Below are 27,055 nucleotides of genomic sequence, written 5' to 3' on the forward strand. Positions count from 1 at the left end.
TTCTGCCAACTATCCAAATTATTCTTGGTAGTATTTTCAATATCTTCATAAATTTCTAAACCATTGAAAGCCACGCCTTCTAAATCTATTTCTAATTCGTAATTTCTGTCAGTGTCTAATGGTATAATTTGTTTAATAATGTTATCAACAATTGTATCATACCCATGTATAGTTAAGGGTTCTTCTAGAATAGAATCACTGTTTTCAGCTATATTTACTTTTACATTTTCAGTTGGAGTTATTGTTTTGGGTACAATATTTTTATTTATTTTATCTTCAAAGTTAATTAGCGAGCAGCATTTAGTGTTATTTTGCGTACTCATAAAATTATAGCTTTCGTTATTGTTCATCTAAAAGCATAAAAAAGTTAAAAATTATGTGCTGATAATATACCTACATATATTGATGATGGAATTTATACAAGAAATAGATACACTATCCATACAACGATGGTTAGCGAATAAGTTGATGTTAGTCAGTTAACTTTGACATAATTATTGTTATTATTGATTTACTGTGCCGTGCTTCTCAGTTGGGCTCTTACTTCTACATGTTTAAACATTAACTGTTTTCTCATACTTTAGTGGCCGTGATTAGGTATCTATTTCATTTGTTAATTGAATGATTTGTCAGTTTTTGTAAAAAAAGCGTACATGGATTTCGTGTGAAAATTCTTCCACACAAAATCCATGTACACTTTTTATACAAAATCAGATTTATATAGTAAATATAAGTTAAGCATTTTCTCTGTACAAAATAAAGGCAATGTAAAGTTACCTACCTTTAAAGATTCTGTTGCTTCTGTAGGTTTTCACTTATAAGAGCAATCGATATAATCGTCGATAAATATTAGTTTTTAATCGAGGTAAGACTTCAAGTTTACGCGGGAAATGTTTTTGTTGTCGTTGTTTTTACACTAAAGGCAAAGGTCCATGACCATACAGCTTATAATGTTTATGGCTCTAGGAACAATGAGTAGGTAATCGTTGTTCTTAGTTTTATAGTTGCGTGTCAGTGAGCTATATTTTTATTTCTAGATTCTTCGTAGCGAGTACATACTCTTTTGGTGTAAACACAACATACCCTTAATTAACCTTTTTTTTTTTAACTCCGGTATTTTAACTGATTTAGTTTTATGTTATTCTGATTATTCAAGTACTAATTTTTTGGACATAAATCTAAAAATAAATTTTTTTCGACTTTCGTGTCCACCGATTTGCTGCAAGTAGATACTTCCGCTTAGGTTTACATTTATTTACACCATGAAGTTATATTTAACGAATCTACAACTACATGATCGTTAAACTAAGTTAAATAAAATAAAAATAATTCGAAACATTTATTTAATAAAATCAATGCATGCTTATTTCAAAATGCAAAACGTACATTGGAACAGGCACTACACTGGCAGTACATTTATTCTTTACTTATTTAGTATGTGCTTACAATTTCTAATCAAAGCCTCAAGCGAAAATTAATTCACTCGAGTTACTTACATATTATATGTAGGTATATAATAAATCTATGGTTACTTATCAATGTCATGATTTGGATCGTGAACATCTCTAAGAGAAATATTTAAAGATGGGTTCAGATATTAATTATTTGTCTGACTGTCTCACAGCTCATCATTATTAATCATATGCATGGCTGCATGGGTGGCTAAACCCAGTCGTGATAGAATATGTGACAGTAAAGCCGAATCGGTTTTTGTTGGATCATCCGAGGAGCTAACACAGAAGTGGGGCTTACTAGCATCGCATAAAGCATCTGCAGAATTATAATCCTGATTTTAAAGACATCAATGGATCTATTAAAAAATAATACTGCTTAAAGCTATTGTAGTAAGCCCCTTAGCAATTTGATGTACAATCATGATATGATATAAAAGGCATCTACAGCATAATTGGTTCCGGTAAACAACACATATCTGAGCCCAGCTTTAGATGCAGATTATGTAATTTATTTTCTTCTCACTTCTTCTGGCTATGTTTAATGGCTTTCATAGTGCCATAACAGATTTTACCATGCAATTAATTTGGAGAAGGCATGGTGTGATTTCATTGAATTGGTGCTTGATCACAATCTGTCATCAACTCATCACATACAGAACCCAAGGTGGTTTTATGTACGATTGTATGCTTAATTTTTATGTTTAGCGGCATTTTAGCGGCCGCCCCTCAATGTTTATACATACATAAAAAAATTAAAGACAGTCTCCAAGTGGTGCGCAGAAAAAAAATTAGTCATTGCCTTTGAGAAATCAATACCAACATCTTATTTCAATTATTTTTATGCTCAAATTGTTTGTCATGCTATTCTTTTTAAAGTAGCAATATATAGAGTGTTATGGAGTAGAGCATAAAAGTTACCTATAATAACCAAAGATTCTCCAGATTTCTTATACAATAAATTTAAACCTATTAAAAATAAATATACAATATTCATGGAAAAGACGATTATGTCACTTCTTCCCCGATTTTTTGATGCCACCACTCACGAGGGGTCCTTTCTGAGAGGCCTTTGCTTTTGCTTCCTACAAAAAGAAATGAAAATCATTATTGGACACGAAATAATAAAATTTTAAACAGTTTAAAATTAGTATACACTTTATATAAATATATAAAGTAAACTAAATTGACAAGTTGTACATGAAGGCAAGCCTCAACACTTTATTGTGCATGTAGAATATTGGCTACATAACTAAAATAAAGCACAAGAAATGATATAGCATTCATCGCTACGCATTAGCAAAAGTACTTAGTCTATTATCTAATGCACACACTCATACACACCCATACGCACATACATCCACTTACTGCATTACCCTGTTAAATCATTTAAATCACCATTTAATTACCCAATCTTCAAAAATAAACATTTTATTTGAAAATAAATATTTTCTTTAATATTTTTGCATGTTGCATAAACATGCAACATGCAAAAATATTAAAGAAAATATAACTGTAACTAAACAGTTAAATCTATATCCAAAATAAAATATACTTGTCGTAGTCTTATGTTGTTGTATCAAAAATAATTATATAGGGGAGAGCACTGATATCTATAGTACAAGTTTTTACTTAGTTTAGGTACCAGTGAATCAACCATACATAGTACTAAGCTATGATTTCTGTCACAATTTAATAATCGTGTGAATAAATGATTTTTATTATTATTATTATTATTATTATTATAATAATTAGACTTACATTAAGAGCCTTTTCCTGTTCTTTTAACTTCTGCTTTAGGGCTACATCGTCATCATCTAGCTCCTTTGAGGACTTCTTTGGTGCCTTCAAAGGTTTCTTCTTGCCTCCTTCGCGACCAGACATCTGAAAAGTGAAATAACCAAGTAAAATTAACTACAACAGTACTGCAACATTCAAGAATTATTATTCTAAATTAGTAATCCTAACTATTTTATACACTTTTTGAGTTTCAAGTTTAATAGTAAAAGTAGCCTGAATAACTGCGAAATTTGGGATCAACTTTTTTGTTTCAAAATCTGTGGATGTGTTTACTAACAATACAAAAACATTAATAAACAAAGCTTATCATGTGTTTGTTTAGACCGGACAAGCTATTTTAAATTAACTTTAAAATATCTGTCTAAACATAAGTTTAATATTGCATTCGGCTTTAAACAATGTAAATATCTTGATATACATCACTCTGAACAAATGCATTTGTATATAATTATAATAATGTTGATTTTGCAACAACATCTGATAGTACAGTTGACATTTCTTATCATAATTCAATCTAAAGTAGAAAATGCAGCTGTGATAGCATATTGGGTAGGAGCTTGACTTCACTTGTGGGGGGATGAGTTCAAATCTCAGCTCGCACCTCTAACGTTTCCAAGTTATGTGTGTTTTAAGTTATTAAAATATTACTTGCTTCAACGGGGAAAGAAAACATTGTGAGGAAACCTGAATGCCTGAGAGTTCTACAAAATGTTCTCAAAGATGAGTGGAGTCCACTATTCGCACTGGGCCAGCGGACAACTGCCTCAACCCCTTCTCATTGTGGGAGGAGACCCATGCTCAGTAGTTGGTCAGTAATGGGTTTATGTGATAATCTAAGTAGATAATTGTACATGAAATGATTGTGAGGCTAGTAACAACTGCCACAACAATGTCCCACTGTGATGACCACAAACACTCTAGAGTATTACGACAAAGAAGAAAACCATAGGAAAATGTTTTTATCTCAAAGATTAATATAAAATTTTAGCTATAATAACCAGTGAGAATAATGTAACATGCTCTGACATGTGCATATCTAACTTTGGGCTAGTATTTTAACTGAAGAATCTTATACTAGATGGGTTCAGCTTAACCCAGGGTTATTTATTACCCTGGTTGGGGCTGGGGCTGTAATAAACCAGGACATATTTATAGTTTACCATATTCAAACATGCTAACCTGCTGATAAATAAGGTAATTTAATCATTTGTAAAAATTTAGAATTTTATAATTCTGCAGACATTTCATTTTTTCTTGAAGATGAAAAATAATTATAATTGTTTTTCTTTTTTATTCATCTAGCAAGATCTATGGTGCTTAACCGTATGTGAAAATATTAAAAAAACTGATACAATTTTTCATCTTAATGCAAATATTTTGGGATAGATTATGGGTATGACCATTTATAGGTAGGATAACTTGACCTAAACTTCTATTTATGTACTTATAATACGTCAGGCTGTACAAGTTTAAGATAGCTATGATAATATGAATACTTCTATCTATATAAAGCGAGTTTTAACGAACAAAATATGAAACTAATCTTTCGTAAGATGATTAGCAATCGAAGTGGGTAGTAACGCAGTTGGTTGCAGAAATTGTAGTAAAAACTTATAGTAAAATTGGCACGTGTAATTTTGCTAACTTCTACTTTTTTTAACTTAGCTTTTCGTATTCAAATGAAAAAGTTATTCAAAAACTTGAATCATAACCTAAACATATTCTTAAACATTTCGTCATCGCTTTCGTGTTAGTCTAATTTTCCAAGCTTTTCAGATAGTTATTGTAAACAAAGGCAGGATTAATGGTTTATAACTTACGTTTGAGCTGGATGAGTTGAGAAATTGACGACAAATCGAAATTACAACGAAAGTTGGAATACCAAAAATTCAGCACACTACAATTATGACGTTTTTTAGGTTTTTTTTTGTATTTTAAATTTTTGACACGTAGGAACAGACAAGTAATAAAAAGGTAGTTTTTTTTTAATTCAATTCTGCCAACAATACACGACGGACACAACCACAGATGCAATAAAGATTTTTTTTGGCATGATATTTGAACCCTCGGAAATGGGTTCTGGCATTTTGATTTTTGAATCACAGATACACAATCGGCTTTCAACCGAAAGACTTGTTTTCCTTTTATGTTATTGTAATAGTTCGTACAGGGAGTAATAAATAAATCATTTATTTAGAATGCAATGAATGAGTAAAACCTACCTCTTACCTATGGACCCACGAAATTATCAGTACATGGCTAGCCATGTACTGATAAACCTAAAGTTAATTTTCCGAGGTGTTCGTGAATGTAGGCAACTAATAAACAATGTTATTGAATTCTTGGGTATGGAACATAAGTAACTACTCCTCACTTATATGTCCGGCGAAAATTAGTCCTTTTATTGCCATCTCATTTTGGTAAGTGATTCTGCAGTCCAAGATAGTAGCGGAGTTAGGAATATACCAGTTAAAACCAAATACTCCTAACTCATCGGTTTCTATATGGCATCGTACCGTAACGACTCTATGCAACCTATCTTTGAAAGGAGGGCGGTAGGCAGCCCAAGCATCCAATCTGCATGTATTGGATGTTTGGGCTGGCTTTGAACAAACATTTCATCGTTAGTGCTCCGTTGCTGCATAAAAGTAGAAACATCTACACACCCGCAATCATTATACTAGTATCTACCTAAGCATATTTTTGATTCCATTTTGTTAGCATGTTTAATTAAAAAAAAACATGTGTTTCAATTACTTTTTTAAATAGGTAGTGAATAACCATAGAGAACACTAATATACTGAAAAACTGTAAAACTAGCGATCATTAGCCGCGTGGAGTTTAAAAAAAAATGTGTAATCGCGGAAACGAGGTCGGAATAAAAGCGACGGCGCAGCGGCAAATTGTGTTTGAAGGCTCGCTTCCTGCATGCACTTAGCGAGAGCCGCTACCGCCTGTTACACCGAAATGCCACCTGGAAGTTGGAGCGGACGCTACATCGATAAAGATTTCTATGATGATGCTTTTTATTATTATTATTATTATAACTCTTTATTTGTACACCACATTAAGAATTATACAAGAAAAAAAGAAAAAAGAAAAAGAAGTAGAATACAAAAGGCGGCCTTATCGCTTAGTAGTGATCTCTGCCAGGCAACCTTAGAATTAGGAAAAAAAAGTGGATAAGTAACTGCAGGTGGTACAAAATATAAAATAAATACATACGAATAACTAAATACTAATACATAAACTATCGATGGTTGTGTCCGCAACACTTAAAAAGTAGTAAATTGATTGCATTGACTTCTTTGTTCAGCGTTGCGTTTCTATTTTGATGTTATTTCGAACCGGTGTTAATGAATTAAATGGTTTTTAGTTGTAAGTTGTGTGTGGTGCGCTTGCCGGCAAAGTATCTATTTCCTGTCACAAGTTATACAGGAAACACATAGGTTGGAAGGGCGTTTCATAGCTTGGCACACACTAAGGTTTAGCGTGTTGTTTATCGTTAAAATGTTAATTGGATGTCAACCAAATAGAGATACTTACGCGGATAGTATTTCTGTGTGCTAAACATCGCTTACACGCTCCTCTTTAGAGGATAAGCGACGAGAAATAATACTATAAAGTCGATAAACGCTCGTCGCAGGATATCCTGCCAAAACCTGATGATCCTGTTGCACTGTATTGTAAACTTAAGCATATTTTATCACTTAACATTTAACTACAATAACATTTAACAATTAAGTAGTGTGTAAAATTGATTCGTCACGTACAATTTTTTTGGCGTTACGGTGTAACAGGCGGTCTTTACACGGCCTGGAAGTCTTATGTGATATCGGTGTTGTTTTGATGATAGAGTGTATCGCTATAACAGTGTCCTATCTCTGTATATGAGTCTAGCGGTTACCCGCGAATTTGTCTGCGTATAACTTCTTAACATACTAAGTAGAGAATAAGCCAGAATATACTTCGACCCTCCACGTTGCACAGGAGAACGGGCAGCGTCTTCTGTGGTACTGCTACTATCTACTAATTTACTGCGATCACAAACATGTCATGGCCGACTGGCGCAATGGGCAGCGACCCTGCTTTCTGAGTCCAAGGCCGGTTCGATTCCCAAAAATGTTTGTGTGATGAACATAAATGTTTATCAGTGTCCTGGGTGTTTATCTGTATATTATAAGTATTTGTGTGTATTATTATAATAAAAATATTCAACAGCTATCTTAGTACCCATAACACAAGCTACGCTTACTTTGGGGCTAGATGGCGATGGCGTTGGGAGAGGCCTTTAATCCAGCAGTGGACTGTTACAAGCCTTATATTATGAAATATATTACTCTAAAAACTCGTTTTTTTTTCACAATTTCATGGGTTTAAATCTTTTTGCGAGGAATCTTACTTCTTTTTCACACAGATGTTTCAAAAGTCAAAGTCCAATCCTTAGACTTCGATAGAGAATCTTGGACAAACAGGTTTTCTTCAAGGTTAAAACAATGTATCCTAAAACGCAAATAGCTCCATAAAGTTAGATTTCTGTGGGCCCTTCCCCCTAAATTTAACTCTTCCCCCTAAAAAGTATTCTGAAGTCTTACTAATAAGCTAAACCCAACTTGTACAAAGTTGATAGACACTTGTCATGCAACAGTTGACATTTGTCATGCAACAATGTAAAAAGGTTTCACACCTCAGGTATGAATTTCGTAATCGATTTTTGATGTGTTTAAGTATATTGTATAACTGACTCGTTAGTTATATGCTAAACACTAGTAGCATGTTCAACTATATGGATAACGAGGTCATAGATTTGATTCCTGGGTCGGTACAAGACCTAGATTTTTCCCTTTAAAAAATTATTGATGAATCTTGCCAGACAACCTCTTCCTTCTCGCCATTAGTAAAACTCGCTGACTCTTGTTAGATTAGTGTGGTCTATGCCTTAAAACCCTCTCGGTTTCAGAACATAGACCTACCACGCTACCACGCTACAATGACAAAGGTAGGTTCTGTTTTTAATTTTAGAATTTAAAATATCACTTGGTTTAACGGTAAGGAAAACATCGTGAGGAAACCTGCATGGAGTTCTGCATCTCATCTCAACGGTTGACCAATCGACACTTGGCCAGCGTGGTGTCCAGTGGCGTGCACTTCATACATGCACAAAAGCACTGCCTACCCTAAATTGCATATACAAGTCGTGTAGGAGGTGGATTGTGCCCATTTATGCAATTTTCCTGCTGTATGCATACCCTGGTAAGAAACCCAGTGCACGCCACTGATGGTGGCGCCACCACGGCCCTGCTTAACCCTTCTCATTCCGACAGGGAGGGTCCCTGTGGTGACAGGGAACGAAAAAAACTTAAGGCATTGTAAGAGTTATAAAAAGCCTAAGTATTTATAACTCGTACTGGAGACTTTCTTCATTTTATATCATCTGCATACCCTGTGCATACCCTCTATGCACGCCACTGGCTGTAGTGGGCCGGTAAGGGTTAATAATTTCTTAAATATAGTTCAACGTGTCACAATAATATTTTTGAATTTGTGGATATTTCGACCCATTTGCATAGATTTACAATTGATGAATTTTTTTATGACAAGTTTGCTTGGAAGCATCCGGCTCCGCTTTCAGCTCTCACAAGATAGAAAAATGAATGTTAAAATGCAAAATGTAAATTGTTGATGTTGGAAAAGAGCAACTGCTGAGTTTCTTGCCGGCTTCTTCTCGGTAGAATCTGCCTTCCGAACCGGTGGTAGAATCACTACAAACAGACAGACTTGTCGTTTCAAAAGTGCTTATATTAGGCCTACTTGAAATAAATGAATTTTGAATTTTGATCGTGATCACCGTATGTACCCGTTGTAACTATATTTAACAAATGTTGATTAACCACGAAAAACTAATTTAAAAATCTTTGATGGATTAATAATGATTATGATATCATGAAAATAAAGCTTAATTTGCTAAACTCCGCGAAGAGCAGGAGAATCTGTATGGTGTCATTTAAAATTTCTTCAATCCTTATACTCCACACGAAACAGATCCTCGAGGACTTAACATTAGAATTCATTGTAAAGTCAACATCTCCTGATGATGCTCCGGTTTCGAAACGAAACGTGCGTGCCATTGCCGAGGATCTGTTTGGTGTTGAGTATACAGATTGAAGAAATTATAAATTACACCATACAGATTCTCCTGCTGTTAGCGGAGTATAGACAATTAAGCTTAATTTTCATAATATATTATGGAATTCCGCAAAGTAACGCCTGCTTCTATCGATTTATTATGATGATTTCACCCTCCTCCTCCTTTCAGCCTTAAACTTTCTATGTAAATGCAGTTTCCTATCAAACATTTTCTAATTAGAAATGAAATAAACCGCCTCCATTAAACGCATTTTCCTTTTTTATTTAATAGACGCGACATTAGCGCAGGTTGGGGTGGGTATATAAATGAGGGCCTTATTATAACACGCTGGGCCTTATAACCGGTTCGCAATGTCTGGCGGTCACTTAGGTCTGAGCGCTATAAAATACTAACGCCTAGGCTGTAATTATGCACCTAGTCTATGTACGCATGTAGGTACTACGCTGTGAGGGTTATGCAGTCGTTTGATACGCACTTTTGAAGAAGAGTGCGCGTTCCCATTGATCAACCGTCATTTATTTAAAATTTTGAAAATATTAGAGCATTGTTGCAAGGCCTGTCTTTTGGTATTACACACAATAGAAGATTTATTGTTTCACGTAAATTTTAATATTATTTCCATGCATGTGCGAACTTGGGGTTTCAGCTGCTTCCGCCTGGTAATCTCGCAGAAAATGTATGAACCCTTTAAAGAAATGTATGGCGGCCAAGATACAGACAAGACAATAGAAGAAATACATACGTAGCATTAACATTTTGATATTACGTTTGTAAATAGGATAGGCATAATTTAATACGTTCTATCTAACACCTCATATATCTTTATATATATATTTCATATGTGTGCGTGTGTATGTCACTGAACTCCTGGACCGATTTGAATGATTTTTTTGTATGCGTTCGGGTGGCACCCTGGATGGTTTAGATTCATTTAACCGCCCGACAGATGGCGCTGGGGTCCGCTAGTATATATATATATATACATATATAAATAAAAAATAAATAAAATAAAAAATAAAAAAGCCTTTTATTTCCTGTAACTTACATTGACATACCTAAGATAGTTTAAAGTTAGTATTTTATTTTTCGTTTACTTAATATTTATTGTTATGAATGTTAGTTTATTACAAGAACCCCAGATTGGGTAAAGGCCTCCTCCAACGATGTCCATTTTTCTCTATCCTTTGCTACTTGAGCCCAATTTGGGCCGGCTATTTTTTTGATCTCGTCCTCCCACCGTGTCACTGGTCTCCCTCTGGCTCTTTTGCCTTCTGGGCCTTTCCACATAGTTGCTCTCACAGTCCACCTCCGGTCTGTAAGCCTCGCTATATGACCTGCCCATTTCCACTTCAATTTTAATGCATAGCTCAAGGCATTTGTTGCCTTTGTTATGGGTCTTATTTTTGTATGGCGTACTTTATCAAGTTTTTTTATGCTGAGCATGCTGCGTTCTAGTCCTCGCTGGCAGGTGTTGATTTTTTGTTTTGATTTGGCCGTAAATTTCCATGTCTGGCATCCGTATGTCAGGCAAGGTAGGAGGCTAGAGTTCATGATCTTTGTTTTTATTTTAACATGCATTTTACTTTTAAAAATTTATTTCAGGCTCCAATATTTATTCCACGTTTGTTGAACTCTTCTTCCTATCTCTATGTCATTATTTGTTTTATCAAAACTAATTGTTTTTCCCAAGTATATGTATTTTTCTGCGTATTCTAGTGGGCTTCCGTTAATTAATATTGGTATCTTGCAACTGTTTGTCATCGTCATAGTCTTAGTGAGATTGATTTCCAAACCTACGTCTGCACTGGCTAACTGTAAAGATTTTATCATATATTGCAGCTGTGAGCTTGTCTCGGATAATATCACTATGTCATCTGCAAACCTCAAATGACTTAAGAAAGCGTCATGTATATAGAGTCCCAGTTTGTTCCAGTTCAACTTACTAAAGATTGTTTCTAAAATGGCTATAAATATTGTAGATGGGACGGATCACCCTGTCTTAAACCCCTCTCTATGGGGAAACTTGGGCCCAGGTTTTCTAACTTTATTTTAGCCGTATTATTTTTGTATATGCATCTAATGACCTCTATATACACCTCGCTAACTTCTTGTTTCTTTAAGCTTTCCCAGATACTTGCGTGTGTTACAGTGTCGAACGCTTTTTGGTAATCAATAAATGCGAGATATAGGGGTCTTAGATGTTCCTGGTATTTCTCAATAATTAACTCAAGGGTGTGTATATGGTCGATTGTAGAGAAAGCCTTCCTGAATCCTGCCTGATCTACAGGTTGTCTAGCTCTAATTGTGGGACTAATTCTAGCGTTAATAATCGTAGAGAACAACTTTTATAGAGTCGGTAGCAAAGTTATGGGTCTGTAGTTGCCTATGTCTTTGGGGTCGCCTTTCTCATATAATAAAATTATGTTAGATTCAGACCATTGTGTTGGCGTTTCAGATTTTTGCAGAATCAAGTTGAATAGTTCAGCTAATGGTGTAGCCAAAATTGTGTGTGCTGTTTTTAATGCTTCGTTTGTAATGTTGTCGGGTCCGGGTGATTTTTCTAGTTTTAATCTCTTTATTGCTTCTATGATCTCTACTTCGCCCACTGCTGCAATGTTTTCAAAAGTGACATGTATGTTACTGTTGGATTTTCGAGTCTTGTCGCTATAAAGCTTTTTATAAAAATCAGTTGCTGTAGTGAGTATGTCAGTTCGTTTGTTCGTGTTTTTGTCTAAATTTTTCAAACCTTCTATCCAAGTTTTATTAGTTCTGAGTTCTCTATAGGCTTTTTTTGTGCTTCCGGTGTGATATAGGTGTTTTTCTATGACATTCTGTCTATATTTTCCATAATCTTTTACTATGTTTTTGTTGACGAGTTTGTAGAGTGCGGAGAGTTCGTTTTTCATAGACCGCGTTTTGTTTTTTGTTTTCTGTAACTCTCTTCTTCGCTGCAATAAAGCTGTTGTTCGTATCGATAGTATTTTATGAAGTTTTTGTTCACCTCTCTTTCGTCGGGTTAATTTTAAGCTGTTGGTGATAGCGTTTGTAATATTGTCGTAGAAGGTTTGCACTAAGGTATTTTTTTGGTGGACAGATGGATCAGATAGTAATGACGACAGGATATCCTTGTATCTTGTAATCTCAACTTCTGTATTTAATTTAATTAATTTTTTATTTGTATAATTGACTCTACTTTTTTTATGTTTTGTTAGTTTAATTGTTGCTCTGATTATTCTATGATCTGATGGATAATTTAGATTCATAGTACCTATATTCTGGAATATTCTAGGTTGGTTAGACAATATAAAGTGGATTTCGTTTTTAACATCTCCATTTGGCGACCTCCATGTCCATCTTCTGTTTTTCTCCTTTTGGAAGCATGTATATATATATATATATATATACCTACTTTATATTATAAATGTCAATGTAACTTTGTTTGTTACGCTTTCACGCAAAAACTACTTAAACGGTCCTCATTAAACTTTGTACACCTATTCTTGGAAGTGTTAGAAGTAATATGGGATACTCTTTATCCCGCCATTAAGCTCGGTTCCTTTGGGAGAGGGGATAAAAGTTTTTGACGATTTTTCACCATAACCCTGACAAGTTATAAATTATTCCGATTTAAATAATTATTTTTGTACTTTAGAGGTTATAATATGTGTTTGATTTTGCCCAAACTGTGGTTGGAGATAGAGGCCAGAACTCCTCAGCGGTCAGCAGTAACCCCTTATTTTAGGGTTAGTGATACTGAATACTTAATTTTTTTTTAGAACTATCACTAAATTGAACGTCACATCAAAAAACAAAATCAAACGCAGACGAAGTCGCGGACAACAGCTAGTATATATATATTTTTATTACAAGTTCCAAGTTTTTGGTTCTACAACCGCAATATCACCTGGGTACTTGTGGTAATGATGCAGACTAACATTGTGGAAAAGGTGTACGGCTGTAATGTCATACTAATCGGTTTGTACGCGGCATCCTACGGGGCGATAAATCGCTTGCCGAAGCCTTGTACGAAATGATATAAAACGCCTCCAATAAATAACAGGCTCCGTCAATTATCTCGTGTGACAATGGGAATCAGCGCTCTACACGCACCCTCCAAACTCACACATCAGCAAACCACCAAAAGGATTATAGTTCTTATTAAACAGACAATAAAGTTGAAAATACCAATTTCTATATATGTATAAGTAGTTTGTTTTAGGTAACCGCAGACCTGTTATTGCCCGCGGCGTGTGTTGCCGGCTTATTATAAGCTTTATACATTTGTTTTTGTTAGAAATTATAATGCTTCTTAGACTAGATATTGCAGTAAGCTCGCCTATACTCATTGTAAAAGAGTGGTGGGTTTAAGATCTATATACCTCTGTCTATGAGAAAGGAAGCCTTTACTCTTTTTAACCGATTTCAAAAAGGAGGAGGTTCTCAACTCGTCGGAATCTTTTTTTTTTAATCCTTCCTGGCGCAACGGTAAGCGCTGTGAATTTAAGTTGGAAGGAGGTTCGATTCTTGGGGGGCAATTTGGATTTTTTTTTCTCTGTCTTGTCTTGTTTTGTCTTGTCTTGTCTTGTCTGGCGGTAGCCTTTGGCCGTGGCTAGTTACCACCCAGTAGGGTTTATAGAGGGTATGCAGATGATGTAAAATGAAAAAAATGTCCAGTACGCGCTATCAAAAACTTAAGGATCGGCGTTGTAAGGGTATAAAAAGCCTACCCTTGAGTATTTATAACTCGTACTGGAGATTTTCTTCATTTTATATCATCTGCATACCCCGTGGATACCCTCTATGCACGCCACTGTTAACACCCTACCGACAAAGACGTGCCGCTAAGCTTAGTTTTCCGCTGCGATGTCGCGTAGAAACCGATTAGGAGTATGACTACCATACTCCCTAACAGGTTAGCCCGCTACCATCTTAGACTGCATCAACACTTACAAGAAAAAAAATCTATTGGTGAACGTCAGATTAATGCTTTGTCTCCTTAGATGAGGCGTTACTTTTTTTTTTGTTTATATAAATAATAAATATACTACGACCATACTCATCGCCATCTAGCCCCAAAGTAAGCGTAGCTTGTGTTATGGGGACTAAGGTAGCTGTTGGATATTTTTATGAATATAATACACATAAATACTTATAATTCATTGGTTTATGTGATACAAAAATACGGCATTACTTTTATGTGTAATAATACTGTTTGTTTCCCTTGAAAAGCTAATAAATAAATAAATAAACAACCAGACACTGAAAAACAATCAGGTTCATCACACAAACATTTTCCAGTTGTGGGAATCGAACCCACGGCCTAGGACTCAGAGAGCAGGGTTGCTGCCCACTGCGCCAGTCGGCCATCAAACTTATTTATGGATTGGCTTTTGTTCGTCGTAAGTGAAAACGTGTGTAAGGATGGAGCCCTCTGTGGAATGCCTCTGGTCTAATGGTTAGTATGTTCAAGACTAAACATGAGGTTTTCGGGTCAGGTCAAAAATGATAAGGTGTACCATTTTTCGGCTAAAAATTGTGATCATCAGCCTGGATTTGCGCAATATGCATATCCACCGAGAGAGGAAGCGTGTTCCCTGTGGGAATTTTCTAGGCTGCTGATGATGATGAAATTCAAAAAATTCAAAATTCATTTATTTCAAGTAGGCCTAATATAAGCACTTTTGAAACGTCAAGTCTGTCTGTTTGTAGTGATTCTACCACCGGTTCGGAAGGCAGATTCTACCGAGAAGAAGCCGGCAAGAAACTCAGCAGTTGCTCTTTTCCAACATCAACAATTTACATTTTGCATTTTAACATTCATTTTTCTATCTTGTGAGAGCTGAAAGCGGAGCCGGATGCTTCCAAGCAACCTTGTCATTAAAAAAATCATCAATTGTATAGTAACCTCGCTGTAATAAATGTGTTTTAACAAATTCTTTAAACTTGTGCATTGGCAGGTCCAAAATCACCTTAGGAATCATATTATAAAAGCGTATGCGATGATCATAGATGATTGGCGTAAATATTTTAAGTGCAGTTAACATTCGCTAGAAATCGCTGTCTGGAAGAAATCGCTATGTAGCGATAAGGCCGCTAAATTGTATACGTTGTTTTGTTATACTTTTCTTTTTGTTCTATCTCCTTTTTGTGGTGTGCAATAAAAGTATATTCGTTCATTCATTCATTGATTTTAAAAGTGTTGACGGCGAAAAAATTTTGAACTAGTATTGAAGCAAGTACAGAACATACGTCTTTTCCGAGCGCACAGATAACATCAGCTACGCACTCCTATAAAACGACGATTTTTGATACATTTGCGAATAAATCATCACGTCTACCAATGACGTTCATTGGTGGACATAGGTCTTGTTAAGGGAGTTCCGAATACCACCGATCTGTGCCACTTGGGAGCAGCCACCAAACTGCGTTTACCGCATTCAAGCACCTTGGAACTCCAACATCCATCGGTTCTCCGAGCTATGTGTCCCGCCTGATGCCTTTGCTTCCCGACTCTCGAAATCCCGTCCTTGTAACTAACAATGCAAAAAATCAAGTTTATTGGTTGTTAAGTAAAGGTGTTCTTCTTCTTCTTTCTCTGGGCTTGTCTCCGTGTTTGGTCGGCCGGAACCTTCCGTTGTATGCAGTGCCATTGGTACGGCTCCCCGCCGGGTCACTCCAGCCAGCCGAGCTCACTCCAGAAGCTTAGCAGGCCGCCCTGGTCGCCAAGTGCTTCAGGGAGTGATGCTGGGGAGCCAAGGTATGCTGCGCGTTGTTCTGCTTCTCCTCTACATTGGAGCAGTACGTGAGTCGGTGTTTCATCTGCCTCCATGCATGCTCTGCACAGAGGACTGTCGGTTATACCTAAAATGAAAAGGTGTTTGTTTAGAGGGCAATGTCCTGTTATCATGCTTACTACAGTCCTTAGTTTTTTCCGACTTAGTTTAAGTTAAGTTAAGGCGTTAAGAAGGACCAAAAAAACAAACAAACTTCGACATTTATGACCTTAACTTCAATATTCGCAGAGTATCACTATAGTTCATTATGTTAATATCATGTCTTGTATAATGTTTTACTAGCGGACCCGCGCGACTTCGTCCGCGAATGAGGCGACTTAATAAAATAGTCGTATGTCCAATATAAATGATTCTGAGATTCCAATATAAATGAATCCTAACTAGATCGATTTATCGCCCCCGAAACCCACTGTATACTAAAATTCATGAAAATCGTTGGACCCGATTCCGAGATTCCCAACAAGATTCCGTTTAAAGATATAAGAAAAGATAAGATATGTCATCATTCATAAATTTGTCTCATAGTTGTAGACGGCCGAGTGGCGCAGTGAGCAGTGACCCTGCTTTCTGAGTCCAAGGTTGTGGGTTCGATTCCCACAACTGTTTGTGTGATGAACATGAATGTTTTTCAGTGTATGGGTGTTTATCTGTATATTATTCATAAATATTAGTATTTATGTTTATTAGGATTCATAAAAAAATATTCATCAGCTAACTTAGTACCTACCCATAACACAAGCTACGCTTACTTTGGGGCTAGATGGCGATGTGTGTATTGAAGTGGTATATTATATTTATTTATTTATTATTATTATAGTTATCCATATATTATGTAGTTCTATCTAGTTACTGTAAGTGGCCCTGCCGTACTAACAATGTAAAATAAATAAATAATATTGCTTGGCTAATAAAAGAGTATTCGACGGATCGCCTTATTTGAGTCCAGAGTCCTACATACTCAGTTACGGTTTCCAAACCATGACCTACCCGAAATCCGTGCCAATAATTAAAAAGGGACGCACTCGTGAGATCGTGTAACAAAAGTAAAATCACACTTATGTTATTAGAGGGGGTAGGAATGAAATGCGTTGCGGAGTGCGCGTGAAAATTCACGCCCTAGCACGGTTACGCGTTTTTTTTTAATTACTACCCCACAGCGCTATTGTCGCACAGCCCTAGGGGACTCTAGGTTTAGGGCTGGCGCGCAAGATTAGACAACTTTACTCATTTTTATTCTGTATTTTTATGGACACTTTACTCATTTTTATTCTGTATATTGTACAATAAAAATGTATTCATTAATTTATTCATAGATAGTAAAAGTCTTTATTGCACTTACAGGAAAAAAAAAACAAATTGAACAAAACAAAAGGTAAATAAATATATATGCGCGAAGGCGGCCTTATCGCTTGAAGCGATCTCCTCCAGACAACCTTTGGTTGATGAAGCATGTTTAGTACGGAAAACGGGATAGTGCAACATTCAATTTAAAAATAAATAATTGATATATATTACATATACTTTACATACTAATACTACATAATAATACTTACTAATTATTGTACTTCAAAACTTAAAAACTATTTGAGCCCCCTTTCAACAATTCAGCCTCAAAAAAAGTTTTTGAAAGGATTTAATGATTCAATTGTACAAAAATCTCAAATTTTAATGTTGAGTGAAACTTGGTTATCCGTTTATTAGATAACTAGATAATGCGTTACCACAAAACTTTCAATCTATTAAATACTATTTTTCTATTGCTAGTGTCGTTTTTTCTACAAACGTAGAATAAGGCGAAAGATAAAATTTTTCAAAAGGTTTTTATCTTGTCACGCCAAAGAAGTATAACTTCTAACGCGTGCAATAAGTACACACACGTTTTTTTTTTAATTACTATTATCAAGTATCAACCTATTACCAGCTCAGAACAGGCCTCACATGCATTTGAGAACTTTATGGACCACTCTCAGTCATGCAGTTTTCGTCGTTATATTTCCCTTCTCGATGCTTCTAATAAAGGCAGTGATATTTGAAGTGATCATCACCGCGAATATTAGAGGTTAGTGCCGGAGATCTTACTCGGTCCCCCCGAAAGAGAAGCTGAAAGACTTACCAGCTTACTTCATTTTTGCCAATACTCAAATAAAAGTTTCTTAATTTTTCTCTGTAACAAAGAATATTCACGTGACAGAGCTCGTTTGGGGATTGGGGCACTGCTACCACCATGCTTATTTCTATCGCCAAGCAACATAAATAAATAAATATACTACGACGATACACACATCACCACCTAGCCCTAAAGTAAGCATAGCTTGTGTTATGGGTACTAAGATGACTATTTTTATGAATAATATACATAAATACTTAGAATATATATATATATATATATATAAACACCCAGACACTGAAAAACATTCATGCTCATCACACAAACATTATCCAGTTGTGGGAATCGAACCCACGGCCTTCGGCTCAGAAAGCAGGGTCGCTGCAAACTGCGCCAATCGGCTGTCAAATTGACTGAAACATTGCTGTGTTCTAGTCTGTAAAACGTGGGTGCCGGTGTAATAACAGGCACATTTGGCTTAAGTTTTTCAGGAAGTCGCCCTCGCAGGCGGGACCTCTGCTTAGTCCGTCAATTGAATGAATGAATGAATGAATACACTTTTATTGTACACCACATAAACATAACAAATTAAAAGTAAAAATTTAACAAAAGGTATACAATTTGGCGGCCTTATCGCTACATAGCGATCTCTTCCAGGCAACCAAAGGCGTTAAAAACAGCTCAAGAAGAGAGGTAGGTGGTGCATTTAACTGTACTGTGTTGCAAATATACATGCATAAACCTATATATACAAATATAATATGTACATATAACAAACTTACAATAAAATATATAGATAGTGATAATAATTAATATATACCTATATAATTCATATCAATAATAAATAAATATATACAATATTGTCAAACCACAAATAAAACAGAAGGGAATAGGCAAGTTAAAGATCCGCAGATGCAGACAAAAAATGATCTTTGACAAGTTTTTGAAAAATGGTAATAAACTGTGCCTCTCGGATTTCAAGAGGCAAGGCATTCCAAAGCTTAACAGCCTGAACAGTGAAAGATCGGTGGAAGAAAGATGAATTATGTGAAGGCACCATTAAGATCAACTTCCTTGCAGTACGGAGAACTTCACCAGGGCTTCAAATCCATCCGCCTTTCAAAGCGCTCCACAAAAAAGTACTTCACAAATTATATAGATGAATATGATTTATCTGTATATTATGTTTTGAAATTTCTCATGAAGTTTTAAAATAAAAGTAGCATGCGTAAAAGTGGCAACCCTGTGCGTGTATCGAACTGGGGGTGCCTCAAAGAACTAGTAGCGTCCGTAATATAGAAATACAGGATTCCCACCCGGCGCTGTCTGCAGTGACATGGAAAACGCGTATCATAGAAAATATTACCGGCTGTAATGATATACGCACCCTAAGATATACAGGTGAAGTTATATTTTATATAAATTTAATTGTTCAATTTAAGTATATTTATCGCACTTGAAGAAATGTGAAAATTTCGATGTTTGTTACTACTTAGTGTTACGATAACCGAAATGATCTTCACCCGCTCGAGAAGAGAATGATTACGGAGAGAAATAAATGATTTAATATATTATGATACTTAAATTAAAAATTTAATGATGTAAGGTAATTGTTTAAATAACATAAAGCAAAATCTAGCCCGGCGAATCGGGCTGGGTACGCTAGTTATTCATAAAAATATTCATCAGTCATCTTAGTAACCATATCACAAGCTAACGCTTACTTTGGGGCTAGATGGCGATGTGTGTATTGTCGTAGTATATTTATTTATTATTACAGCGAGGATATTATACAATTGATGAAAATATGTTGAACAAATGCTTTACAAACACATATATATAATATATATATTTACAAATGCTTTAGTGTTAACACCGTCTTTTCTAAGCCGATTTATGGTTGTGCAATAAAGAAAAAAAAAACTTTAAGACTAGGTTGCTTGGAAGCAATCTCCGCTCTCATCCACAAAATAGAAAAAAATATTGTTCAATTGAAAATTTTTAATTTTGGAAAAGAGCAACTGCTGATTTTTCTCGTTACATCCGGTCTTTTGAACCGGTGGTAAACTTACTAAAACCAACAGACTTGACGTTTATAAGTGCAGTGTAATTCAATTTGATGTTTTAACACAACCGTCTATACGATGAGTTTAAGTTTTGATTTTTTTTTTCTCAAGGCAAGTGTATTATTGTTTTGTTGGTACTGTGGTGTATCTTTACTTATTAATATCAATGAATGGTAGTGAGAAAAAAAACAACTTTGAAATTATTTTTAATGGAGCTTGGAATTTATAGTAGTAAATTGTAATACGTTGTAATTAATATAAGAAACTAGCGGTTGCCCGCGACTTTGGCCGAGAACAAATTCTGTTAATTTTCCTACTTCCATCTGTGTTTTTACACTATATTACTTGATTTGACGCGTCGCACCATCCGCTCGCGCTTTTCAGATCTATGTTTAACCCTATATAATAGAAGATAGATCCACCATAATGCTAGAATTGGTTTTTTATGTTTTATTATATGACAAGTTTTTTTTTATAATAATATTTTTTCGTTCGCTGGCTACAAATAATCGACAGGTCAAACAGCCCACCTGATGGATAGTGGAAAACGTCGTCTATAAACAGAGCAACACTGCGCAGGGTATGCAATAAAGACAGTGGCGTGCATAGAGGGTATGCACAGGGTATGCAGATGAAATAAAATGAAGAAAATCCCCAGTACGAGTTATAAATACTTAAGGGTAGGGTAAGGGTTATAAAAAGCCTACCCTTAAGTATTTAAGTTAAGTACTTTTCAAAACTTAAAAATTTACAGTTGAACAATATATTTTTCTTTTTTGTGCATGAGAGCGGAGATTGCTTCCAAGCAACCTAGTCTTAAAGTTTTCTTTCTCTTTATAGCACAACCATAAATCGGCTTAGAAAACACTAAAGCATTTATATATTTACATATATATTATATGAAAGCAAAGCAAAGCATTTGTTCAACATATTTTCATCAATTGTATAATAAATAATAAATAAATATACTACGACAATACACACATAACCATCTAGTCCCAAAGTAAGCGTAGCTTGTGTTATGGGTACTAAGATAACTGATGAATATTTTTATGAATAGGATACATAAATACTTATAATATAAATAATTTTATATTATATATATTATAAGTATTATTCCGTAATAATAATTCCGTAATTCGGAACGCTAAATAGCTGGTGACATATCGCTTTCGGTTAGACGGCCGATTGGCGCAGTGAGCAGCGACCCTGCTTTCTGAGTCCAAGGCCGTGGGTTCGATTCCCACAACTGGAAAATGTTTGCGTGATGAGCATTAACGTTTTTCAGTGTCTCGTTGATTATATGTATATTATAAGTATTAATGTATGTTATTCTAAAAATGTTCATCAGTAATCTTAGTACCCATAACACAAAGCAACGCTTACTTTGGGGCTATATGGCGATGTGTGAATTGACGTAGTATATTTATATTTTATAATTATTTCTTATTATTTGTATGGGGTGTAAGGGGGAGACTAGTACCAGTCAGCCTCTCCAATCGACAACCTCACCTGCCGTGGTCCCGCTGACTTACCAACGAGGCTCTGACGACCGATTCATGGCGTTTTAACCATTCTATTGCAGGAACAAACTGGTTACAAACAGCAAAAAATAGACCAAAATGGAGGAGGCCTTCACCTGAGAGGGCTCCTTGCAAATTAAATATGGAAACCAATAATAAATTAATTCCTAAATATAATAAAAGAAAAAAATTGCTATAACGAAATTGTATTTCAAACTTTATAGACACTATTTTTTATTTTATTCTTTATTTACTATGTTTGTAATATTTTTTTTTGCATGGAATAAAATGCTTTATTTATAACCATTCTACAACAGCTGGTTTATAATATTCATAAACATATTAATAAGGCAGGAATTATGTTAATTTTAATTTCCAATCATCATCTTTAGCCGATTTCTCGAATATCAACAAAATTGATGGTGATCGATTAATTTTGCTATAACAAAAAATGTGGTTTAAGAACAATCAAAAATCACGCTTTTATAAATAAACTAGCTGTCCCGCCGAACTTCGTACCGCGCATAATTTTTTTTTTTTTATGAATGTTATTATTTTAATACTTATTATCCTATTCCGGTCTAAGAGGAATCCAAAAAAAAATATCATGAAAATTTGTCCAGCCCATCTTGAGTTATAAATGGTGTAACTGACTTTTTATGTCAACTCACACGGGAACGCTGTCGAACGGGATAAACAGTATCCTATGTCCGTCTCCTGGCTCTAAGCTACCCACCCACCAATTTTCAGCCATATCGGTACATCCGTTCTTGAGTTATAAATAGTGTAACTAACACGACTTTCTTTTATATATATAGACTAAACTAAAAGGTAGAAATTATTTTGGTTTTTAATAATACTAAGCTTGTTTTTGATGATATTTTATTATTCCTTCTATGATGCATCACCACTTGCCCGCAAAAATCCAGGCAAACGTGAAACCTATCATCGAATATAAGAATAAAATTATTCCCCTGGCACATTTTCCCGCGAAGTACTTAAAAGCCACATTTTCCACGTTGAAGTACTCTTTATATTTTGTTAATGTTCGCGGACTGAGAAAAGGTCAAGATAGATCCCAAGTGCCCCGGAAGGACATTAAAAACTCTTGAAGGAAACCTTGTTTAAAAAAGAAAGTAAAAGAAAGAAGGAATTATGAATAACATTTACGTTTTTCCCTTTGGTCCGATATAGCTTATAATAATAATATAGCTGGAAGCAGTGATTGCCAAGTGGTTAGAGCTTCGGCCTCCCTTTCGGGGTGACCGAGTTCGATTCTCGGCACGCAAATCTAACTTTTCGGAGTTATGTTCGTTTTTTATTAAAATAATCTAAAATATGACTTGCTTCAACGGCGAAGGAAAACGGGAAGACTCCTGCGTAATGTCCTCAAAAGCGTGTGAAGTCCACCAATCTGCACTGGGCCAGCGTGTTGGACTACGGCCTTATCACCTTCTCATTGTTGGAGGAGGCCCGTGAAAATATGAAAATATTGAAACATTACAAAAGTTCTAGATGTCATACAATTACTCTTAATGTAATTAATGACTACCAAGCATGTATTGTCTAATTTTGATGAAGATCTGATGAATATTGTCGGAAATCATTCTTCACAGATAACAGCAAGTCGCATGGCATATGGGGCAACGATCGAATGCATGCGTCACATCGTACTAATATTATAAATGCGAAAGTTTGTGAGAATAGATGTATGGATAGATGGATGTATGTATGGATGGATAGATGGATGGACGTTTGTTACGCTTTAACGCCACAACGAACAACGCTTTGGCTAAAATTTGGCAGAGATACCTACAATATAGTCTGGAATAGCTCATAGGCTTCTTTTCATCTCGGAAAAGCAAACAGCTTCTTCAGGATAGCATCGCTATTTTTTCCGCATTTGTCTTTCAAAATCTTTTAGATTGACGTGATTTTTTGGATAGGCAAAAGTTTTTGGATTGGTAGTAACAATTATGGCTATATAAAATTACGCTAAGACCAATGGCATTTATCATTAATGAGAAATGTTGCAAAAACTGCAAAGAAATATCCCTTTTGAGAGATTCCGATGCGTGCGATGCGTACGTTACGCCAAACGACGGAAATATGTAGTAAGTATATCGGAATAGTTGTTTCTTTAAAGTCCTTTAAAACAGTCCGCGACAATATACGACTATTTTTTTTATAGTTGACAGATAAAGCATGATGATATCTTCAGCAATGATGATGAGCCATAAACATCCACATGTGGCTTAGATGTTAAGTCTCATGGGCCTGTAATCACAGAAATTATACCGGAAATCCTGCCTTTCAAGCCGGAATACATGGATGCGGCTTGGCGACAGAAATAGGCATGGTGTTACCCGTACTAGCTTATGAATTCGCTTCCCAAAACTAGCTCTGCTACAAAAACTATACTATTACTAAGTTTGGGCTCAGTGTAACTTAGTTTAAGTTTTCAAGCGTTACGATGTAATAATACTTATCTACAAATAAATTAAATAGTTCAAACAAACTAAAAAACACGCTTGGTATGAAAAACTAAACTAATTACTTTCTACCTTTTAGTTTATTCATAAAAGCGATTTTTTTTAGGTTTTTATGGATCTATTATTTTTATTAGAGCAAAATTAATCGGTAACCCATTCACCGTCAAAGAGATAATTAGAGATCAAAGAGAGAAGTTAAAGATAATGGTTGGAAATTAAAATGAACATCATACCTCCTTAGTGACTCCTTAGTGAGTTCTAAGTTTGAACTAAATCAGACCGTTTGATCAGGGTCAAAATCAAGTCCAAAGGAGTCGGTTACAAACATACCAACAAAGCTAAAAATCCTATTTTTTATATTGAAAATTGGAATAATCTTATCAAATTAGTGTATTGTCATCGGTACTCGATATGTCTACAAAGTTTGAACGAAATCTGACCGCTTTAAGTGGGTCAAAATAGCGTCCCAAGAAGTCGGTTACAAACATACAAGTGAAGCTAATATAAAGCGTGTAAAAATGGAATTTAATAATCAGCGAATTCACAAATAATGTTTTTGCAATGAAATCCAAACTTTTATTATATATATATATGCGAAAGTTTGTTTCTTTGTTTTGAAAGTTTTTCTATCCTTCATGAAAGCACCATTTAGCTTGTTTTTATATGAAAGTACGGAGAGGATAGCCTACTTTTAGTCATAAAAAACAACATTTTATTTAAATTACGTGTATTCTGTATACACTTACATTACATTTATTGATGTTGGAATCTCTATTCCACTACTGGTGTTCTTGCTAGCTTTACTCGGTAGAATCTGCCTTTCAAAATGATTTTATTGCCACTACAAATTGACAGCACTGACTTTTCAAGAGTATTTTAAAGTAGCTACTACTGATAAAATTAATGCGGAAAACAACGTAATAAGCAACGTAAAGGGACAAAAAAGTCGCATTGCAAAAAAAATCTTTTGTCCACCGCCATTCACCGAGGTGTTCTTAGATTCACACCTAGTTTAAAAGCTAGATTATTTTCATCTATTCTTAGAAATAGGCGGTTGTTCTACACAATACATTAATGGTATGTTACACCCCTATGGTACCCCGTATATGGTTCTATGTAACTTCCTATGTGGGGAAGGGGTTATTGAACTTTTTACCCCACTTCTGAGAGTTGTACGGTGTGTACGACAATTTTTTATCGCGACATAGTTAAGTGTTAAGGTGGATACACACTGCATACAGGTGTTGTTCAATGTTTTTGAGATTTTTCATTTTAATCATCAAGACTTAGAATTACTTATTTTTAAATTGAATGTTGCCGTTCTCCGTTCCAAACACGCTTCATCAACCAAAGGTTGTCTGGAGGAGATCGCTTTAAACGATAAAGCCGCCTTTGCGCAAATATATTAATTTACCTTTTGTTTTTTGCAATAAACACTTTCTATCTATCTATCTATCAAGACATTTCTCGGCAAGATAAAATCGTTTAAAACGTTGTATTGAAAAATACTGTTAAAGTCCTATTTTCAAGCGCAAACGCAAGCGCAAGCACAAACGCGTCTATTTGCAGATTAAAACAATACCGTGTGTAAACGTGCAAAGAACTTAATAATAATAATAATAATAAATAAACTTGTTTATTTTTCCAAATTTTTACAGTTTTATCAAGATTGCAAGTTTGGAACCTTCTTTTAGATGTAGCAGTACTACACCTGTATCAGAGGACTCCGCTGTTTTATAACAATATCCGTTATATGCGTAAAAGAAGTAAGTTGCATTTTAAAATAAATTTAGGTACACTGAAATTTAGGTAAATTAACGTTGTGTGTGAGTGTGTATGTGATGTGTGAGTGTGTGTGTGTTGCGCGAATGTGTGTGTGTGTGTAATGAGTGAGAGTGTGAATGTGTATAATACGAATAATAGATGTGCTTCAAGTGATTATATAATTCGCTTTAAAAGGTTTTCCACATCTTCGTAACTAAGAGATGAGAGGTACTCAACAAGAATTTTTTTGCAGGCATGTACTTTTAAGGGATTTAATTCAGTTTCTTATTAATCAAATTATACAAATAACTAGTTTGCCGTTGGAATTGATTACGGGCAAATTTAGTCCTGGCAGGATGTGTTCTGAACTTACTATACGGATAAGTAGGTATTTAGTAGTAGTAGAGCTTTCTTCACAGAGATCGTCTGAGGAAGCACTACTACCATGCTTCCTTCTACCGCTAAGCACCATTATTGCAATGTCGTCTTCAGGTTTGAAGTGCGTGGATGTCGGTGTAATTACATCTACGCCATAGCAGTGGCATGCACAGTGGATGGTGTAAAGTAGAAAAATTATCTTACTATAAAAGTTATATGAAAAATGTAAGGTAGGCAGTGCTTTTGTGTATGTATGAAGTGCACGCCGCTGCGCCTCAGGTTGATGGGAAATGGGCGACATTTTGCAGGACTTGTTCCTCGCATGCCCTGCGAAGTGTTGCATTTTTTTACTTAAAAAAAAAGTATTAAAAAGTTAATGTCCGGCTTCTCGCCCAACAGTGTATAACTACCCTAAGTATTTCTAACGCTATGTACGCCCTATTAAATGACTGTCGCGTATGTATGGCCGCCGCCTCTAACGCGGGGCGTGAAGCCTGTACTCCTACCGGCCCACTTCCTGCCGTTTTATTAA

General features: G+C 35.3%; 1 protein-coding gene across 1 annotated transcript; it reads right to left on the reverse strand.

The window, feature by feature from the left end:
- Positions 1-1,324: 1,324 nt before the first annotated feature.
- On the reverse strand, positions 1,325-5,227 carry LOC120625348 (translation machinery-associated protein 7 homolog). The gene is made up of 3 exons (XM_039892386.1): positions 5,072-5,227; positions 3,213-3,335; positions 1,325-2,536 (listed from the first exon to the last, which is right to left on the reverse strand). Exons 2-3 carry the CDS (start codon positions 3,333-3,335, stop codon positions 2,465-2,467), a joined length of 195 nt encoding a protein of 64 aa, XP_039748320.1. The 5' UTR covers positions 5,072-5,227; the 3' UTR covers positions 1,325-2,464.
- Between the last annotated feature and the right edge of the window lie 21,828 nt (positions 5,228-27,055).

Source organism: Pararge aegeria, chromosome 7 (genome assembly GCF_905163445.1).
Source record: "Pararge aegeria chromosome 7, ilParAegt1.1, whole genome shotgun sequence".
NCBI lineage: Eukaryota > Metazoa > Arthropoda > Insecta > Lepidoptera > Nymphalidae > Pararge > Pararge aegeria.